General features: G+C 40.0%; 1 protein-coding gene across 4 annotated transcripts in view; it reads left to right on the plus strand.

Annotated features, from left to right (window-relative positions):
• mapkap1 (MAPK associated protein 1) overlaps window positions 1–19,211 on the plus strand; it is a 247,585-nt gene that overhangs the window by 206,088 nt on the left and 22,286 nt on the right. For all 4 annotated transcript variants that reach the window (XM_078426340.1, XM_078426341.1, XM_078426343.1 and 1 more), the window contains one exon: window positions 6,010–6,147. In XM_078426340.1, coding sequence (XP_078282466.1) covers window positions 6,010–6,147 — 138 coding nt within the window. The remainder of the gene's footprint in view (window positions 1–6,009; window positions 6,148–19,211) is intronic.

A 19,211-nucleotide genomic window follows, 5' to 3' on the forward strand; every position in this document is an offset into this window, starting at 1 on the left:
AGCCCAGGTACAACTGGCCAATCCACGCTATTGTTGGTGTTGGTGTTGGTCCTTCTACATTAAAGGAACAAAATCTTTCCTTGGCCAATCCTGTGCTGGCCGGTCCAGTTGCCTCCAACCTGATCCATCTTCCTATCCTCTCTGTCCAGTCTAGCCTACATTCCCCCTATAATCCAGTCCTACCACTTCCAAGCCATCCCTCTGAAATCCACATCCCAACTATCTTCCTTTGCTATCCGTACAAACGCAGGAGACTATGATGTAAAGACTTTGAGCTCTGAAAACGGTTGTGGCCAGAGCCTCAAACAAGACAGAATTTCACTGCTTTCACTGTCCCATTGCACCACTCTGCCTTATTGCACATTACCCAGGAGGAGGTATTATTTCTAACATTACATTTCTTTGTTTTTACAATACTATTTCCCTCAAAAATTAAACATGAATTAAAGTATACCATCGCAATGGTCAAATATTGACTATCTTCCAGGTCACAACAGATTTGTGTTTAAATTTGACTTAAGCTGTTCCTTGACATTTCTTCTGTTTTTAAAAAAAAATACACTTTCATATGACAAAGGAGAAAATAATCTTAACTGTGGAAAGTGGGAAATCCATCATTTACCTGGATAATACTTGGTATTCCTGTGACCGTGCCTGCTGTTTGAAGTCCAAAAGTACCTTGGACGACATCTAACCTTTTTGCAACAAAAATTAGAAGCTGCTTTTTGTGCTCGGAGGAAAAGGTAACCTGAAATGTGGCAAACATCCAGTATATCTGTTAAATTTAATTAGTGCAAAGTATTTTTGTCTCCCATAAAAATGGAAGTTAATTATGATTAACAAAAATTGAGAATATCGAAATAAAAAATATTTTGGGCTTATGCCATTTTGTTGCTGACTGTACAGAAATGCTAATACAAGCTGGAATTGTGAATTACACTGGGTAACATCTTGGTAATTTCTGCCATGTTAAGATGCGGAGTGATTTAAATCCATTCTTGCTTAGTTTTTCACCTTTTATATATTTTAATTACACACTACATGTTGCAGAATGGGAAGCGGATTTAGCTATTCGTGCACATTTATTTTTAACTAAAAGCATTAGAAGGTGAGCTGCTTTAAATCTGTTCATTGATTATATGGTCTTTTAAATTAAAATTTTAAATGATTCGGGAAGTAATAGTAGAGAAACCCTCTTTCTTCTACCCTCTTTCAGCCCCCCCACCCCCAAAACATTACCAGGCTCGAATCGGTAAAAACAAGCTGTGGCGGAGTAGCCTTTGCTGAAAAGATTGATGCAATAGGGAATGACCTTGGCTTGGAGCAGGAGCTAGTGATGTATGTACGAGCATCTCGCTGCTAAATGGACCCAGATTTGTAGCACTAATATACATGGAAGCCCAGAACCAAACTCAGGATGGCAATAAATCAACAGCCACTTTAGGTGTCATTTCTGGTTTATATTCTGGTATTGTTCTATCAGTTTAATTCATGTCACTATCATCTGTTCATCTGGAACAGTTTTATATAATTTTCCAGTGGAGTTACCTGACAAATCCCATCAAATTAACAAGGTACATTAACAATATTGACTGCCTCTGTGGTTTCTGGAGCTTTTGGACCATAGAATAAATTTTAGATGTATTCTCTTCTTAGCTAGCAATTTTCAGGGGCTTTATCAAGTCGAAACAATTGTTTATATTTTTTCTTAGACCGATTACAGTAAGTTTAAAATGTAATTATTTTTTTTAGTACAATATTTTTTTCAATTTATCCAATTTATTATCATAGAAGGTATTCACCATTTACAGTTTATTAAAATGTATGCATTCTGTTCACTTCAATTAGTGTTTTTATTGAGATTAGTTTATTTTTAATCTTTTAGTGATCCGATACTCCTCTGGGCTTCCACATCAGGTTTTGTTAATGCTGCCTTTCATGTTTAATGAAAATTACAATCATAAAAATATTGATGCCTTTCCTCTGCTTGTTTAATAGTAATTTTTTTATGTTGGGTGTCATCACACTGAAATCCTTTATTTACACTTGCATTATTGAAAGAGCTCTTTGAAGAGTTGGGAAGCTACTTGTTAATTTAGCGATTCATGCCGACCAAATATTAATTTTTTGTTAAGGACGAATGGAAATTCTTTAAATAATACAAAATCACATTGTTTCTACTGGAGTTTGGAGAGCTGATCACCACATACAAGTACAGTCATTGTTATATTGACAACATTTAGTGCAGTGAGGAGTTGACCAACATTGGTCAAGCAAATGGTTAAATCTGTGCAGAAGTGAACATGTCTATTTGCCAGGTGTCTGGACTACACTCTAAATGTATGCGTACTTTGAAAGGAGGAACACTATCTAGAGCGATTGTAGAATAAGACTTCATTTCAAAAGTCGCATTAGTGGCAAAGATTCCCTAATGAACCAGGTTTTTGCATATTCAAGTAGATTATTACACCGCTCAAACTATACTTCATTATTTTTTACTCTTTTGTTTGTACTAAAATGAGCCTTAGTACACCTGTTTGGCTGTGTAAATTACCAGTCTTGTTGAAACAATGGATTGATATTCATTATGGTATCAATCTCCTCAGGGAGCTGGCTTGCTGCCATATTGAAAATTTCTCAGCAGAGATGAAATTTTATTTCTTATGCCATCACAGCCCCTAATATCTCCATTCAGCTATGAATTATGTAGTGTAAATTTTTTTGTCTGTAGCTGGGATGAAAATATGTTCCTTAAGTAAAACAGAAATGCTGGAAACACTCAGCAGCTAATATTTCAGGCTGAAGACCCTTTAGCAAAACTGGAAAGGAGACAAAACATTCATATTGTTCACTGCTTCTCTTTCCGCAGATGCTGCTTGACGGGCTGAGGGTTTACACTATTTTCTGTTTCTATTTTCAGATTTCCAATTCTGCACTTTTAAAAACATTTCTGTTGATTTCTCAAGTTTTAGTTTCCTTCATTTTTTGGCAAGCTCTTCTATGCCGGAAAGCTGTGGGTTCTATTTCAACTATGTTTGGGCTCTTAATCTGAGATAATATTTGAAAAAGTACCAGAGAATGCTTGTGATAGCAGGGTCGTTTTTAAATGTTAAGTTAAATTGCCTGAGGTTGTAAATGCTATGGAATTGTCCACACAAATGTGGAGAGTCCTCTAGTGATCTGGCCAGTATCTGACCTTGGTTTAAAACAGGTGGATAAACAATCAGCTTATTAATTAATTTTCATAGCAACCAATTGTGCTCTTAGAAATGGCAACTATATTTTAGTGATCATATTGAAAGTCTGAAATGAAAGAAGATAATTGCTAGGCATTTTAGTCTATTGCTTCTTTGCAAATAAGTTATGTAGTGGATGCTTTTGTGGACACATTTCCTCCATCAGATTTTTGTAAAGTGCATTCTGATGCTTTGAAAATTGAATATTGGTGTTCAATGGAAAATATTTCCCTATCAGTGCTGATTTCATAGTGGCAATGACAATTTTACTGATGTTCACTGACCACATGGACTTTGGGATCAGCTGGTAACAATTTGAGGATTAACATGGAAGTACTAGGGCTCCTTTTAATAATCTATTATACTCATACTGCACTGTAATCAAGCTGAAATCGTGAATTGTTTTAAACCTTTGGTGTTGACAAAATATTCCTGCTGCTCAATCTGAATATCTTGCACTTGATTACATGTGTTCAAAGAGTTTTTAAGGGTTATCAAGCAATAATCACTGCTTATCAAGTTAAAAGAATCAAGTTTATATCTGCAATAATTCCTTTCTGACATGCTAAATATAAGGGATTTAGCATTTCAAATAAATCAGCTATTCCTACCTTTAATTTTATTTTTTTTATCATTCCTACCTTTGTATTTACTACCGTACAAAAAAGCTTAAGTGCTTCCTGGTTTGCGGCTTTGGTGGCAATAATAATGGGTTGACTTTGTGATTGGCTGAAGATAAACAAAATGCTGGAGTAACTTAGCAGGACAGGCAACATCTCTGGGGAGAAGGAATGGGTGACGTTTCGGGTCGAGACCCTTCAGACTGAGAGTCAGAAGAGGGAAACTGGAGGTACAGAAGGGTACAAAGAGAATGTAAGGTGTGAAAACGACAGATCAAAGCAGACGATGACCTAGGAAATGTAGAATGCTTCATTGTTGGCTGAGGGAGAGATGACAACGAGGCATACTCACAGTAACATTATTCAGAAGGACAGTGAAGCAAGTCAGAGAACTAGGGTGAGAGAGAGAGCAAGGGTTACAAAGTTAGAGAAATCAAAATTAATACCGCTGGGTTGTAAGCTGCCCATGCGAAATATGAGGTGCTGCTCCTCCAATTTGTGCTGGACCTTACTTTGCCAGCGGAGTAGGCCCAGGACAGAAAGGTCGGTATGGGAATGGGAAGGGGAGTTAAAGTGTTTAGCAACCGGGAGATTGGCTGCTCAGCCAGGTTTACGATATCATAGTTGCCTCACGCCAAGGTTCCCAGAGAATTGATGCTTGACAGCTCAACGGACAGAAAGCTCTCTCCGCAGAAACAGTTAGATTCTTTGGGTTTCTTAACGTTGGTTGGAAAATGCATCACTTTGAGACTGCCTGGATCATTTATCATTCTGGGTCATTTATTTGGTTCAAAGTGATGGAAAATTAATTTAACTTGCCACAAAGACAAGGAATGATCACTGAAACATTTCCTCAATGTTTTTTTTTTTATTCGTAGTGATTAGATTTTTAGCTTTTATTGCATCACTAGATCTAACAAGTCATTGAAAGGTTTATTTCATGTTTTAAAAAATAGCCAGTTAATGAGAGCATATTATGCACAAAGTTGTGCTTTGTTTTTTTCACCACACTTCATCTTTTGAAGTTTGATTTGTACAGTAATTGAAATTATTACCCAGAACTGCTGTACTGAGATGAATATGTAGTTATACAATTAACATTCAGTCTACTTATGAGTTGCACAGTGTTACTTCATGTAGGATATAGGCATATCGTGACATTCAGTTTGTTTCTACATCATAAACCTTTACTGGCAATTTCACCCCCAATCTAATAATTTACTGTACTGTAGCAGGGCTGTTAGCTAATGTTGTCCCCATAGCGTTTGAATTAATTCATCCAAAATAAAAACAAGCATTTTAAGTTGGATTTCAGTAAACCTTGTATATATCAAGTCATGTATTTCTGCACCATCCTCCACATTGTCCTTGTTGTCTAATAACTGGGCAGCACTGTGGCAGAGCAGTAGAGCTTGCCTCCCATCGCTAGACACCCAGGATCGATCCTGACTGCGGGGGCTGTCTGCAGAGTTTGTACGTTCTCCCTGTAACCGCGTAGGTTTTCTCCGGGTGCTCCAGTTTCCTCCACCATTCCAAAGCCGTGCAGGTTTGTAGGTTGATTGGCTTCTGTAAATTGCTCCTCGTGTTAGGATGTGAAACTGGGATAACATAGAACTGGTGTATGGGTGATCGATGGTCGGCGTGGACTCAGTGAGCCGAAGAGCCTATTTCCACGCTGTATCTCTAAACTAAACTAAACTGCTTTTACCCCGACACAATGCACTTTGAGGCGTTGGTTCTTGTATCACTACGATTATAAAGCTAATGTCCAATCTGATCCAGTCAAATCATGTTGCTTTGTGTTCTAAATAACTTGAACACTGTAGCAGTCTTGAAGCGTTCTGACAATAATCGGTGTCATTATTTGATAAAGTGACGACGTTTTAACTGTAACCAAATTCTACACCACTACTGTTTTTAAGAATACAGTGCTCATATCAGATGCTTTTTATCGTTATTTTGTTCAGCTGGTGGTCCAGAAATCTGCTCTGTATTCAATCTTCTCTTAGAATGCTGCAGAAAAGCTCCAGAGTTTCAGAGGGCTTAAGAGAGTATTTTATGTGTTCATTCCATTAAGATTTATAAAGTGTGTCAAATGGTTGATATAAAATCACTTACACAGCCCACTGGTTTATATCCCCACTGATTCACAGGTATCTCGGGAGAGAAGGTGGAGATAGACCCTGTTACTAATCAGAAGGCAAGCACCAAGTTTTGGATTAAACAGAAACCCATTTCAATTGATTCTGATCTACTCTGCGCTTGTGACCTTGTGGAAGAGAAGAGTCCAAGTATGTGGTACTATATATTTTTTGGTGTGTATCTTTGTGCTGTTCCATGAATAAGTGCACGCACTCAAATAGAAAAATTAGAGCGCATATTGTCCACAGGTTTAATATTAGATAAGGCAGCAGTGCCTATGATCCATTATTTTATCTTTTGAATTGCGAACTGTAAAACTGCTATGTTACTGAAATCATTTCCTAAATTTTCAGCCATTTAAAAAGGTTGAGCAACATTTTGTCACACTCTGCAGCGGCCCTGTTAATCTATCAGAGTTGGCTGGTGATAAACCCAGTCAAATTTAAGTTGAGAATTTAATAAGGTCTGTGACTTACAATCAGTTACTGGTGTTCTCACGTCAGTTAGATGTTTTCTCTTTATTGTGCTCCTGTTTTTAAACAGGAATGTGGTAGGGTTGAGCATTAAGCTGTGGTAGGAAGAGGTTTATGGTTTTAGTGTTTATATCCGAGTGCATTGCTGTCTGTACCTGGATAATTTGATTTGACAAGTGTTTGTGGGTATTTGCTGACGCTGTGTGAAGGAAATAACATGTAAGATTTCATTCAAATGTTTATACAATTGTTTTATCATTCTTAACTATATATTGAACAATGTTTGTTGATTTTAAACAGTTCATATCAGGATTTGTAGTCCATATTTGAACAGTTTTACCCAATTCCCTCAGAAAGGGAACACAAAATTACTTGGGATTAATTTCACATGAAGGATTGTTTTACTTATGGAAATGCTCCCTTCTTGGCCTCCATAAGAAATCCAGCTTGCTTCCTGCGAAATTTGTTAACCACTATCGTGGATGGTTTATAGGGAGGCACATTTCTGTCTCCATTATAAGTTAATTTATTATCTTTTATTAAAGATTTAATCATAAACATTTTATATTTTGTTTACTTTTTAATCTCTAAATTAGAAAATATGGTGGCAATTGTAACTCATTATAAAAACAGTTTATTAAACATTTCTAAGCAAAAATGTTCAAATACTTGAAAGATACCTCGGGTGCAATTAATCATTTTAAAGTTTAGTCATTGAAATGCATATAAATTTAGCAGGATTTAATAATTCAATAATAAGCATTGGCAAATCATCAATTGTTTTATAATGCCGCAGAATAGTCGGTTGGATGGTTCCGAGTAGAAAATACTTGAACACTTGTATGCTAGAAACTAAAATACTATATTTGATATGAAGGCTCCAGATAATGCATGTTGACTTTTAATTGCGATACAAACACTGCCAAATCGTTGTGCGTTTAGCTTATTGTTCCTTTTTGCAGAATTATTTTGATATTACCATACATGTGAAGCTGATATTTAAAAAAATAAAATTATGGTGATTTGCTTATTTAGATCCTTGTTTAATTTAGATGGTGGTTGTAATCAGAGGATACTTTGGTATACCACATGCTACAGTCAGCATTACCTTAAACCCACCTTTCAAAATGTCTTGTCGTTCAGCCACTAATTAAATGGCTTAATTTATGCAGTGTGTCTCTCCCCTCTCCCCCTATCCCCCTCCCTCCCTCCCTCCCTCCCTCCCTCCCTCCCTCCCTCCCTCCCTCCCTCCCTCCCTCCCTCCCTCCCTCCCTCCCTCCCTCCCTCCCTCCCTCCCTCCCTCCCTCTCTCTCTCTCTCTCTCTCTCTCTCTCTCTCTCTCTCTCTCTCTCTCTCTCTCTCTCTCTCTCTCTCTCTCTCTCTCTCTATCTCTGTCTGTCTCTCTGTCTCTCTGTCCCTGTCTCTCTCTGTCCCTGTCTCTCTCTGTCCCTGTCTCTCTCTGTCCCTCTCTCTCTCTCTGTCCCTCTCGCTCTCTGTCCCTCTCTCTCTCTCTGTCCCTCTCTCTCTCTGTCTCCCTTCCTCTCTCTTTCTCCCTCCCTCTCTCTTTCTCCCCTCCTCTCTTTCTGTCTCTCTCTCTCTCTCTCTATCGCTTCCTCTCTCTTTCTCCCCTCCTCTCTTTCTCCCCTCCTCTCTTTCTCCCCCCCCCCCTCTTTCTCCCCCCTCTCTCTTTCTCCCCCTCTCTCTTTCTCCCCCCTCTCTCTTTCTCCCCTCCCTCTTTCTCCTCCCTCTCTCTTTCTCCTCCCTCTCTCTTTCTCCCCTCCCTCTTTCTCCCCCTCTCTCTCTCTCCCCCCCCTCTCTCTCTCCCCCTCTCTCTCTCTCCCTTCCTCTCTCTTTCTCCCCTCCTCTCTTTCTCCCCCCCCTCTCTTTCTCCCCCCTCTCTCTTTCTCCCCCTCCCTCTTTCTCCCCCTCCCTCTTTCTCCTCCCTCCCTCTTTCTCCCCTCCCTCTTTCTCCCCCTCTCTCTTTCTCCCCCTCCCTTTTTCTCCCCCTCCTTCTTTCTCCCCCTCCTTCTCTCTCCCCCCCCCTCTTTCTCCCCCTCCCTCTTTCTCCTCCCTCTCTCTTTCTCCCCCTCCCTCTTTCTCCCCCCTCCCTTTTTCTCCCCCTCCTTCTTTCTCCCCTCCTTCTTTCTCCCCTCCTTCTTTCTCCCCCTCCTTCTTTCTCCCCCTCCTTCTTTCTCCCCCTCCTTCTTTCTCCCCCTCCCTCTTTCTCCCCCTCCAATTTTCTCCCCCCTCTTTCTCCCTCTCCCTCTTTCTCCCCCTCCCTCTTTCTCCCCCTCCCTCTTTCTCCCCCTCCCTCTTTCTCCTCCCTCTCTCTTTCTCTCCCCTCTCTCTCTCTTTCTCTCTCTCTCTCTCTCTCTCTCTCTCTCTCTCTCTCGTACACAGTGTGCATGCACTCTTACATATGAACTTGGCTTTGCAACACTTAGAAATGTTTGCAAATGCTAGTATGCTAATATACTTGTCAAGTCTCGATACGCGATGAAAGATTGCTGTGTTTCAGACTGTTAAATAAGATGTTTTAGTTTTCTTTCAGCCCTGCGTTATTTGGTTAAATCCTGGATATCATTAATTGGATGCAGTATATCGTGTGACCTTGACCCCCCCCTCAATCGTTATCATTCCACTGCTGCAGAGGGGCTTAACAGAACGTTAACCTGATAATGGGGACTGGGCCTTCTCGTCGTGCCCCATCATATAGTTTTCTACTGAGCAGTTCTGCTTGACTAGCTAAAGAAGGTGGCAAGAAGATTAATGATGGTAGGCTAATACAGGAGGGTGTACCTTTCCAAGACTTCCACCACAGAGATATTAGAGCTCAACCAGAGCTTGGCTTTTTCCTTAACCTGTGACCTTTAACCCTCCCTCACCGTTGAGATCTGTCACTGCAGCCGACGTTTTGATTGATGTTCTTACACGAGTCGGTCTTTTTCATTGAATTTCACATCTGCACGAAAATAGCTTCCCTTGCAGAATTCGTGCTGGCTGTTAGTGATAGCAAAATTGATGGTAGAAATGTTTTTTATGTAGTTTTCATTTAAAACCAAATATACTTGACACATGCTAATGTAGTGCTGTGCCCTGCTCCTCAGTTTATTCAGTCCAGTGTAATTAATGCCTTGAATCTTGCTGTAATATGGATCACATTGGAGGCAAACTTTAAAAGGAGGTAATCTTAATTAATTTAAAGCGCAGTTAATGTTTACTGGCTTCCCAAGCAATATTGACCTCCAGTGTGGCTTATCACACGTGCATGGTTCACAAATTTCACTTTGGTCCTAATTTTGTTTTTAAGATACTTGACAGTATGAGTTAACGCAGCTGCTATGTTAACTGGACAAAAATCCTATTTGTTTCAGGAGTAATGTAATATAAGTAATCCTAAGGTGATGTTTGGAGAGAACCAAGTGCCAGGTTGGTCTGGGTCCAGATTTTAAATCTGCATTTGGACTATTTGGGATGCTTTCACAGTTGTCTGACAAGATAATCTATACTTGAGCCCCGGTGCCAATTTGTTGTTTTTGGCAATACACTATCGCCACGTGCAACTTTGCTGTAATGCATATTCCCCATTTGGTGCTATCTAATCCATATTGTGCAGAGCAACAGGGAAGAGCTGGTGATGGCTAAATAAAAGTATTCCCAATCCACCCCAGCATGTTCAAAGTATTTTGTTCGCTTGTGTCGGGGGCAATTTTTTTCCCCCCTTTGTTGAAATTGGCAAACAATATTGAATTAACTCCAGGTATGCGTTGAAGAACACACAAAGTGCTGGAATAACTCAGCCAGTCTGGTGACATCCCCAGAGAACATGGGTAGGTTACGTTTTGGGTTGGGACCCTTCTACAGACTGATTGTAAGGGGGAGGGGGGGGGGGGAGCCGGAAGAGAGGAGGGGCAGGACGAGGCCTGGCAGGTAATACGTTGATAAAGGCGAGGATGGTTTTCTGATGGGCGGTGGTGCGATGGACCCAAGAGCTGGAGTAACTGAGTGTGGGAAAGAATAACTGCAGATGCTGGTTAAAATTGAAGGTATCACAAAATGCTGGAGTAACTCAGCGGGTCAGGCAGCATCTCTGGAGAAAATGGATGGATGACGTTTCAGGTCGGGGGCCCTTCTTCAGACTCTGTTTTTGAAAGAATCTGTTTTAACCGGCCGATTGTGGAGTACAGACCCTCGCAAGCTTATTGGCACCACCCATCCGCCGTCCCTGCTTCCCCCAGCTGATTTGACGTGGCATTTTAACACGTTCTTGCGCCTGTGCCAGCCACATGCTGCGGGCACTGCTTCATCAGCGAGATTATTCAATTTGGTTTGCAATTCTGATTAACTGGTTATGATTTCCATGACGACCATGGGACATTCTGCCCTGATTTGCTGCTGCCACTGTAAATCCTGGCCAATTAGCAAGCGTGTTAATAGTATTTGGATACTGTATTAACTGCTTTCTGCTGCTGCTGAGAGTTATTTATTAAAAGAGACAATGATTGGTAATTTTGTCGGTGATATAATTAAGTGGTTGGGGATGGCACGGAGGTGAGGAGCTGACCGAGATTGTTGCTGTGCACGTCCAAGTGGCTGTTGGTAGAGTCAAACTCTGCTCAACTTGTCAGTTCGTGAGGGGAAAGGGCTCTCTTAAGGAAAACAAGCTGTGCTCAGGCAAGTTTCCTTCCTTCCTCACAAGTCACTTCTTTTACTGCTGCTTCCAACCCCAAGAACCATACCGCAATTATTAAAAATGTGTTCCAAACCATCTTGGCCTTTTTTAAAACATCATTTCTCAGTTGATCGACAATCATTGCATGTGGAGCAAGCTCATGCTAACTTTAGGTAATTTTTGCATTCTAATCAGTTCCTTTTAAAATGTTCCATCTTTTGTGCCAAATAAAATTTAAAACCTATGCGAATTCAGCAAATGATGGTGGTATCCGGAACAAAATTAAAATTTTTGCATGCATTTGCATCATTCTTGTGGCAAATACTGTTATCAGCCTTATTAATTGAGGTCTTGACTATCCTGTCAGAACTAGCCTACTAGGGTATTTTAGTTTAATTACACTATCCAATTAAAACACCTAGCAGTATTCTGATTTCCTTCTACTTGGACTTGAGTGGGGATGACATTTACAAGCCTTGGCTTTCAAGTAGACAATAGTTTGATTGATGAGCTGCAGAAGGAATGAGGGAGGCGATTGCCATGTGGACGAACTGCTTAGTACACTTTGATTTATTTATCATCTGTTCCTAAAACAAGACTGGTGAGGTGATAGTTGCGGGCAGTGGGGTGTGCTGTGATTTACAAGGTACACTGCTACATTCCAAAAGGAGTCAGTTGGCAGAGGGTGAATGTGTAATATGAGGACAAGGATGCAAGAATCAGCTGCAAAGAGTTTGGCCCTTGCACAGCGAGTAACTGTAGTCTATGCCATTTCACCGTAGTATTAACGAGGAGGTTTCTGTCAGTTTGCCACAGACTGAAGCAGTCAGATCTGTTCCTGATGTGTATCCCATAATGTCGGTGTGAATTAGACTGGTTATGTGAAACTTTTCCAATTAAATTGCACATAAAACCTCTGTCATGCTGCTCGAGATGGTTGATTTGACATTTCACAAAAATGGCAGTATATTATGGCAAACTCTATTTTGAGCTGTGAGCTTCAACTCTACTTTAAAATAAATTTGCTTTCAAAATGGAAAGTACAATGTGTACCTCCTCTCACATTGTACGCTTGGCAGGTTAAATATGTTATTGTCCAAAAAGCGAAATGAAATCACTTTGGAGAATTGGACAATTCCAATATTTTGAACTATTCACAATTACTTTCAGCCATTCTGTCCTATACTTTTGCTTTATATTATTAATGCTTTAAAAAAACTCAAAGCAAAGTGTTCACTGACGACGTATTTATGGTGGTGGTTTATTGTCACCTGTACCAAGGTACAGTGAAAAGCTTTTGTCGCGTCAGTCAGTGGAAAGACAATATTTGACAATATTTGATTACAATCGAGGCATCCACTGTGTACAGAATCATTGTACATTCATTGTACATTTATTGGGTTTGCCAGTTCAATGCAGTATTCCTTTAAAATTTCTTTCATTTTCTATTATTGTTCTTCAGACGTGGTGATGTGTATTCACCTGTTATGATTGAGTGAATCTTCACACCATTCTTACTTTTTTATCACTTTCCTCCTGTGGTTTCTAGATTCTCAGCTTCCCATTTATTACATGTTCATATAACTCTTTCTGATCATTTTGATTGTGTTAAGCCTTTTTGTCAATTCTTTAACAGTTACTACTATACCCCCAGAATAGTACAAAAGCAAAATATGAGAAGATGATAGAATTCAGACATCAAAGCAAAACAATCAAACGATTATGTGATAGTAGAATTAGGCCATGTGGCCCATCAAGTATACTCAGCCATTCAATCGTGGCTAATCTGTCTATCCCTCCTAACCCCATTCTCCTGCCCTCTCCCGATAATTTCTGACACCCGCATTAATCAAGAAACTATCTATCTCTGCTTTAAATATATAATAATAATAATAATAATTCATTTATTTTATATAGCGCCTTATCACATGCTCAAAGCGCTTTACAAAAACAATTAACATAGAAACAAACAGACAAACTATCCTGACGGAAAAGCGGCGAATACACAACGCCAGCGTCCTCTCACGTCAGGGTTCGGCAGTAGACATTAAAAAGCACAAGACACACAGATATAATTTTTTACACAAACAGCCATCACAGTGATTGCTCTAGGCATACCCTCACTGTGATGGAAGGCAAAGTCTTATCTCCTCCTCGTTCTTCTCCCGTGGTGCCACGAGGTGATCGAGGCTCCCAACTTTTTGAAGCCCCCACCAGGCGATGGAAAGTCCCAGGGCCGAGCCGAGCAGGCCGATGAAAGTCCTGAGCCCCCACCGGGCGATGGAAAGTGCTGCGGCCGAGCCACGCAGGGCGATGAAGGGCCTGCGGGCGGGTCGATCGTACCTTGCGCTTCGGGGCGGTCGAAGCTGCTACGGCTGGAGCTCCCGAAAGCCGGTCGCCAGCCAGGGACCTGCGAACTCCCGATGTTGCGGTCTGCAGGGCCCACGGCCGAAGCCTCCGAGATGGTAAGTCCAGGCCCTGCGACCGGAGTCTTTGAGGTCGATCCCAGCTGGAGGCCGCCGACTCCACGATGTTAGGCCGTAGCGCGAACGGAGATACGACACGGTAAAGGTCGCATCTCCGTTGAGGAGGAGATTTGAAAAAAGGTTTCCCCCAACCCCCCCACCACCCCCCCACATACACCGAATTAAAAATAAAACAAAACGTACATTTAACGACGACAATGACAAAAAACAACAAAAAAAACAGAGAGACTGCCGGTGAGCCGCAGCTGCAGAACACAGCCACGCCCCCTTCTGTACATCCACTGACTTTGTCTCCACAGCCTTCTGTGCCAAAGAATTCCACAGAATTCCACCCTCTGACTAAAGATAGTCAGTAATCATATATTGTCTTTTCACTGACAATGCTTGAATTACCGACAGCTCAGGCAAACCCTGTGGGAAGAAACTAGCCCATAATACATTTCTAGGTTTAATTCCTCTCAGTTGTATGTAACCAACGGTGGTTCTTCCATTGATTTTATTTTGATTACTTGCAATTTGGATGTTTGCTTTTTAAAAACACAGCATATTAATAAACAAGAAACACAGTGACACTACTTCAGTCAAACACAAATTCCAACCGGCGCACCTGCATATATCTAGTGGGGCTCCTCAGATTAATTTGCTAATCTCAGTAGTATTGAAGTTGTTTAACTCAGCAAATCTCAGAACATTCACTGCACTGCAGCCCTTCTTATAGAACAGAGCAGTATCAAGCATTGCAAAGTCTTTGGCAAAATATTTTTGGTATTATTAGCTCACGTGTACTGATATAAAATGAAAAACTTTGCCAACCAGGCCGATCGTGCCTAAGATGGATGAAGTTTCAGGTCGTATCCCTTCAGACTGATCATCAGTCTGAGGAAAGGTCCCGACTCAATGTCCTCTGTCGGTTTCCCTCCTCAGATGCTGCCTGACTCGCTGAGTTCCTCCAGCAGATTTTTTTTGCTCAAGATTCCAGCATCTGCAGTCTCATGTGTCTGCAAATCATTACCATACCATGAGTACAACAGAGATTGCAAATAAGAAAGGAAACTGTACAGAATATAGTGTTACGGTTACAGCAAATGTGCAGGTACAAATAAAGTGCAAGGTCTGCAAGGAGGTAATTTGGAAAATTGGGAATCACGCCAAGCGTGTGAGAAGTCCATTTAAGAGTTTGGTAAGTGGGTAGGAAGTTATTTTTTAATATTGTGGTAAGTGCTTTCAAGCGTTCCACCCTTCATTTCTTTCATTATTTAACTTCCAAAGATAACTTTCGATATATTTTTCTTGTTCAAATTCCTTGGACACCAACATGGTAAATTATTGAATGAGGTAGACTAAGAAGGTCCCATATTCAGTCCGTGGACACTGTTGCCTTTTAGTTAAGTTTAGAGATACAGCGCGGAAACAGGCCCTTTGGCCCACCGAGTCAGCGCCAACCAGCGATCCCTGCACACTAACACTATTCTACACACACACTAGGCACAATTTACGTCTTTAGAGTGTGGGAGTAAACAGGAGCTGTCGGAGAAAACCCACTGTAACAGGGAGAACATACAAACTCAGTACAGACAAGCACCCTTAGTCAGGATCGAACCCGGATTTGTAACCCAACATTGGGTCCTGCAGTAAGGGAGGACAAGATTTTACCTCAGGTCTCACCAGGGACCATTTAAAGACTGCTGGTGGTAATGTAAACCTGATGGCTGAGTGCAGGAGAGATTGAGCACCCACATTTTGAGTAGCCTGATGATGATTTCTCACAAGTTTCCCAAATGAAGTTGGAATATTGAAGAACAGCTGTTAACATCTTCAAGCAATTAATTTGTATCTGTAAAAAGTTGAGAAAATTATGCAAGTATGTGCCTATTTTTTAGATTTTGCAACCAGTATAACAAGTCAGAGCAAACATAAGTGCCTCATTAAACCAGCCGTTGAGAGCTAACATGTAAAATGAGAAAGTATTATTTTTCTTATCTGAGGGGGAAAAAAGTGAAGCAAACCATCCTATTGAATTTTTTTGCATTTATTGTAATAACTTTTTTAATAGGTTTTTCTGCGAAAATCATCCCTACTCAGTTGTAACAAAACACCACCCCATTTACATACTAATGAGCCTCTAATTAAGATTTTTTTCATTGAGACTTTTAAAATACATTGGACATTAGTACCACTGGGGGCTTTTTGTCAAATGCTTTGAAAATACTTTTTAAATTATTTGACAATTTCCAATTTGGGAATTTATCTTAATGGTTAGTAAATCATAATTATGTTTAATTGCCCTTTTTACCATGAAACCAGTAGGAAACTCTAATTAATATGTCATCAGCATGTAGTTTCTCTTTTTTTTTTTGCAGAAGTATTTGTACATTCAAAAAGATAAATTACGGAACATTTCTGTAAGTGTAAACCGTAAACTTAAAATTATGCTGTGACTGAATTGTGTCCCCAAAAAAACTGATTATTTTTTTGCCTAATGACAATTTGAAAACTTCCCTTATCCCTCCCCTTCTGGCTGTGGTACAATTATTGTTTATTGTTTTTTTTGGAATCAGTTACATAATATTTGAATCAGATGGTTAAATTAAGCAATTCTTTTCAGTAGGGAGGTCTGATGTTGATTTTGTTGTGAACAAGAGCAATTGTTTGAGTTCGTACCTGGCCTTTCCAGAAAAAAAGTCCTTCATAAAAGTTCAGGCGTAAAAGGTTACAGGGCAGGAGAATTGGGTTGAGAGGTAAAAAAATTGGGTGTTGGGCCAAGGGGGTTATTTTTCTCTTTTGTTAGGCTAAAGGGAAGGGGAATAATGGTTGGTGCAAGAAAACTGACCTTTTGACCAAATGTGAATCCTTGAATATTGAAGCTATTGTACTTCTAACAAAATAATTGTCGAGGTAGCTCAACCTGAAATTTCTGCGGTATATCCGTTCCTCTGGGGATTTCTGTTTCCTCTCTGCTGTATGGATCCTGCTCCTAGCTCTGCTCCTGCATTGAGTGCTTGAGGTTTACCACAAACAGTTTAACTACTCCAAGACTGCATCCTCTATTGAAGATTTGGGGATTGTCAGTTGACCTTTCCGCCAACAGCAGTCTTGAAAATAGCAGTGACTGTGGAGAAAAATTGCCTAAAACTTGATTGTGTGTTTCTTTATTACTTGCAAGGGAATTCAAGATCTGGGAGCCCAACTGATCAATAAGGCCAAGTGTCCTTCAGCTGATTTAGTGCTGTACTAAACCGATTTCAAAAAGGGCGATCTTTGCGTGTTTCTTTCAGGACTGTAGAGCCCATAACTTGTCCAGTTCATTGATTCCTGAGACACAATTACTGATGGTCTTCTGGGACCGACTTCCCCAGAGGATAGAAGAATCTGCAATTGAAGTATCCCAGATAATTTGCAGTTGATGTGAGGCACTGGGCTCCAAGGAGTTATTCTTGCTCCTATTCCACAACACACATAAGGACTCTTTTCCTCTATGTTGGTGGCAGCGATACAAGATCTGTTGCACCGCTATTGTTGTGAAAATCGTGTTTCTCGTAATTGAGATTGGTCTGGGATATGTGGACTTTATTTACTGACCCACTGGAGGTAATTGCTGACAATTGTAACTCTATTAAGTACATTTATCACTTTAACTACACAATAACAGTTGAATATCAATTGTGGGTTTTTTTTAACCCCCACTAGCACGCTATCTCTTCAAAGCCCCTGACCTGTGACCATGCTTTTATTCGTTCTGCTTCTGTCTACATGGGAGGGTAAAGGATGTTAGGTCGTGATCGCTGATAAAAGTTGCAAATAACACTCACTTTGTAAAACTCACCTGTGATTTCTAAATGTAACTTGCTTTGGGTAAAGATGTTCTGCTATATTAACCTGCCTTTACTAATGTAGAGCATATGTATTCTATACTGCATTGGTGGAGAGGTCCTCTGCTGTTTTGTGGCTGGATCCAAGATTACTTAGTTTCTGGCATACATGAGTCAGTCAAAGATTTTCTGTAAAATGATAAGTGTCCTGGTTAGTCGATTGACAGGAACAACTTCCCTGCTGAATGATTACTATGTTGTTAGATGTCAAACACGACATTGTTTGCCTTGAAGGACTCCTTGAACTACTCCATAAAGGCAAATTTTCATTCCTAAAACACGAATTTGCCTCTGTAAATTGCCCCTAACGTGTAGGGAGTGATTAACATATTCCTAGTATGAATGAGCGATAGATAGTCAGCGTGGACTTGATGGGCTAAATAACCTGTTTCCATGCTGGATCTTTTTTTAAACTAGAAATTAGGAATAATTACCATTACTTAGTCCTGGTGGAAAGTATGTTACATGTAGAAATACGTGTCGATTGAAGTTAGTGTTGCAAGAAAATAAATGACAGTGACAGTGCTAAATTTAAGTTCCATTCTGTTTATGGTTTTGTTTATCTGTAGAATTACTTTTGCTCACACATTCGTATGAAGTGTAACCAGAAACCCAAGACTTGTGCAATGAAATGAAATTAAATCATTCGTGGGATTTTTGAATCAGATGGATAAAGACAATGAAACTACTCGGGGCCAAAATCTGACTCGACACGCTTGTGAAATGTTATCTCCATCTGTATACGGAGAGATTCGGTATCATGTTTATTTTCTGATGTTTAAAATATCTGCTGTCGTTCTGAACCTGTGCTTCCAGCCACTTTGTTTTGAGGTTAGGTTTAATGCAAACAGTAATGTCTCTCTTCTCCCAGAAAGTTTTCCAGTGATTTTATTTCCAAAGAAATATGACCACTCTAGGGCTTGAAAGCATTGTTTAAGCCAGGGTTATTCTCAATTTATTTTCTGACCTATTCATTTTGCGATAGTCTGATGCTTTTGACCCTTCTCTCCTGGGACATGGGTATGAGATCAGTGCAGTTAGCTTTTACTGCCACTAGATGTCTTGATCTTGTTTCATCAAATGGATTTTAGCTTCTCGAGGCAAAGCATTCCATGAAACATTCCTTATTGTTATCACGGTGAGGAGACATTTTTAATTTTTCTTGAAAATTATTGTGAACAGATTGATAAATATCACAGATATCAACCTCTTCAAAAAATCTCTTTAGTGCAGAAAATGTGTATTGTTTTCTGATACTAAAAAGTGCAAATATAAGCAGTTTAAAGTATGTTAAAGCAGTTTAAAGGTATGTAGGTTAATTGGCTGGGTAAATGTAAAAATTGTCCCTAGTGGGTGTAGGATAGTGTTAATGTACGGGGATCGCTGGGCGGCACGGACTTGGTGGGCCGAAAAGGCCTGTTTCCGGCTGTATATATATGATATGATGATAAACACTGGTGCATTTAACTTTGTGTGGCTGCGTTGTATATTTAACCAACATTATGATATTAGCAACATTGAACTCAAAGAGTCTTTCATAAGTATTTGAGCTTTATTATGATACATTTTAAAGAGATTTTCTTATTGACTAATGTGCATTTGTACAACAAAAAAATATCACAGCTGCAAATCATGAGAAAATATTGCATTCATATTTTCTCCAAAACTTGCACATTCATACGTAGATTTTTTCCATCATTTGTTTTCTTCATAA

This window comes from Rhinoraja longicauda, chromosome 31 (assembly GCF_053455715.1).
Source record: "Rhinoraja longicauda isolate Sanriku21f chromosome 31, sRhiLon1.1, whole genome shotgun sequence".
Lineage (NCBI taxonomy): Eukaryota > Metazoa > Chordata > Chondrichthyes > Rajiformes > Arhynchobatidae > Rhinoraja > Rhinoraja longicauda.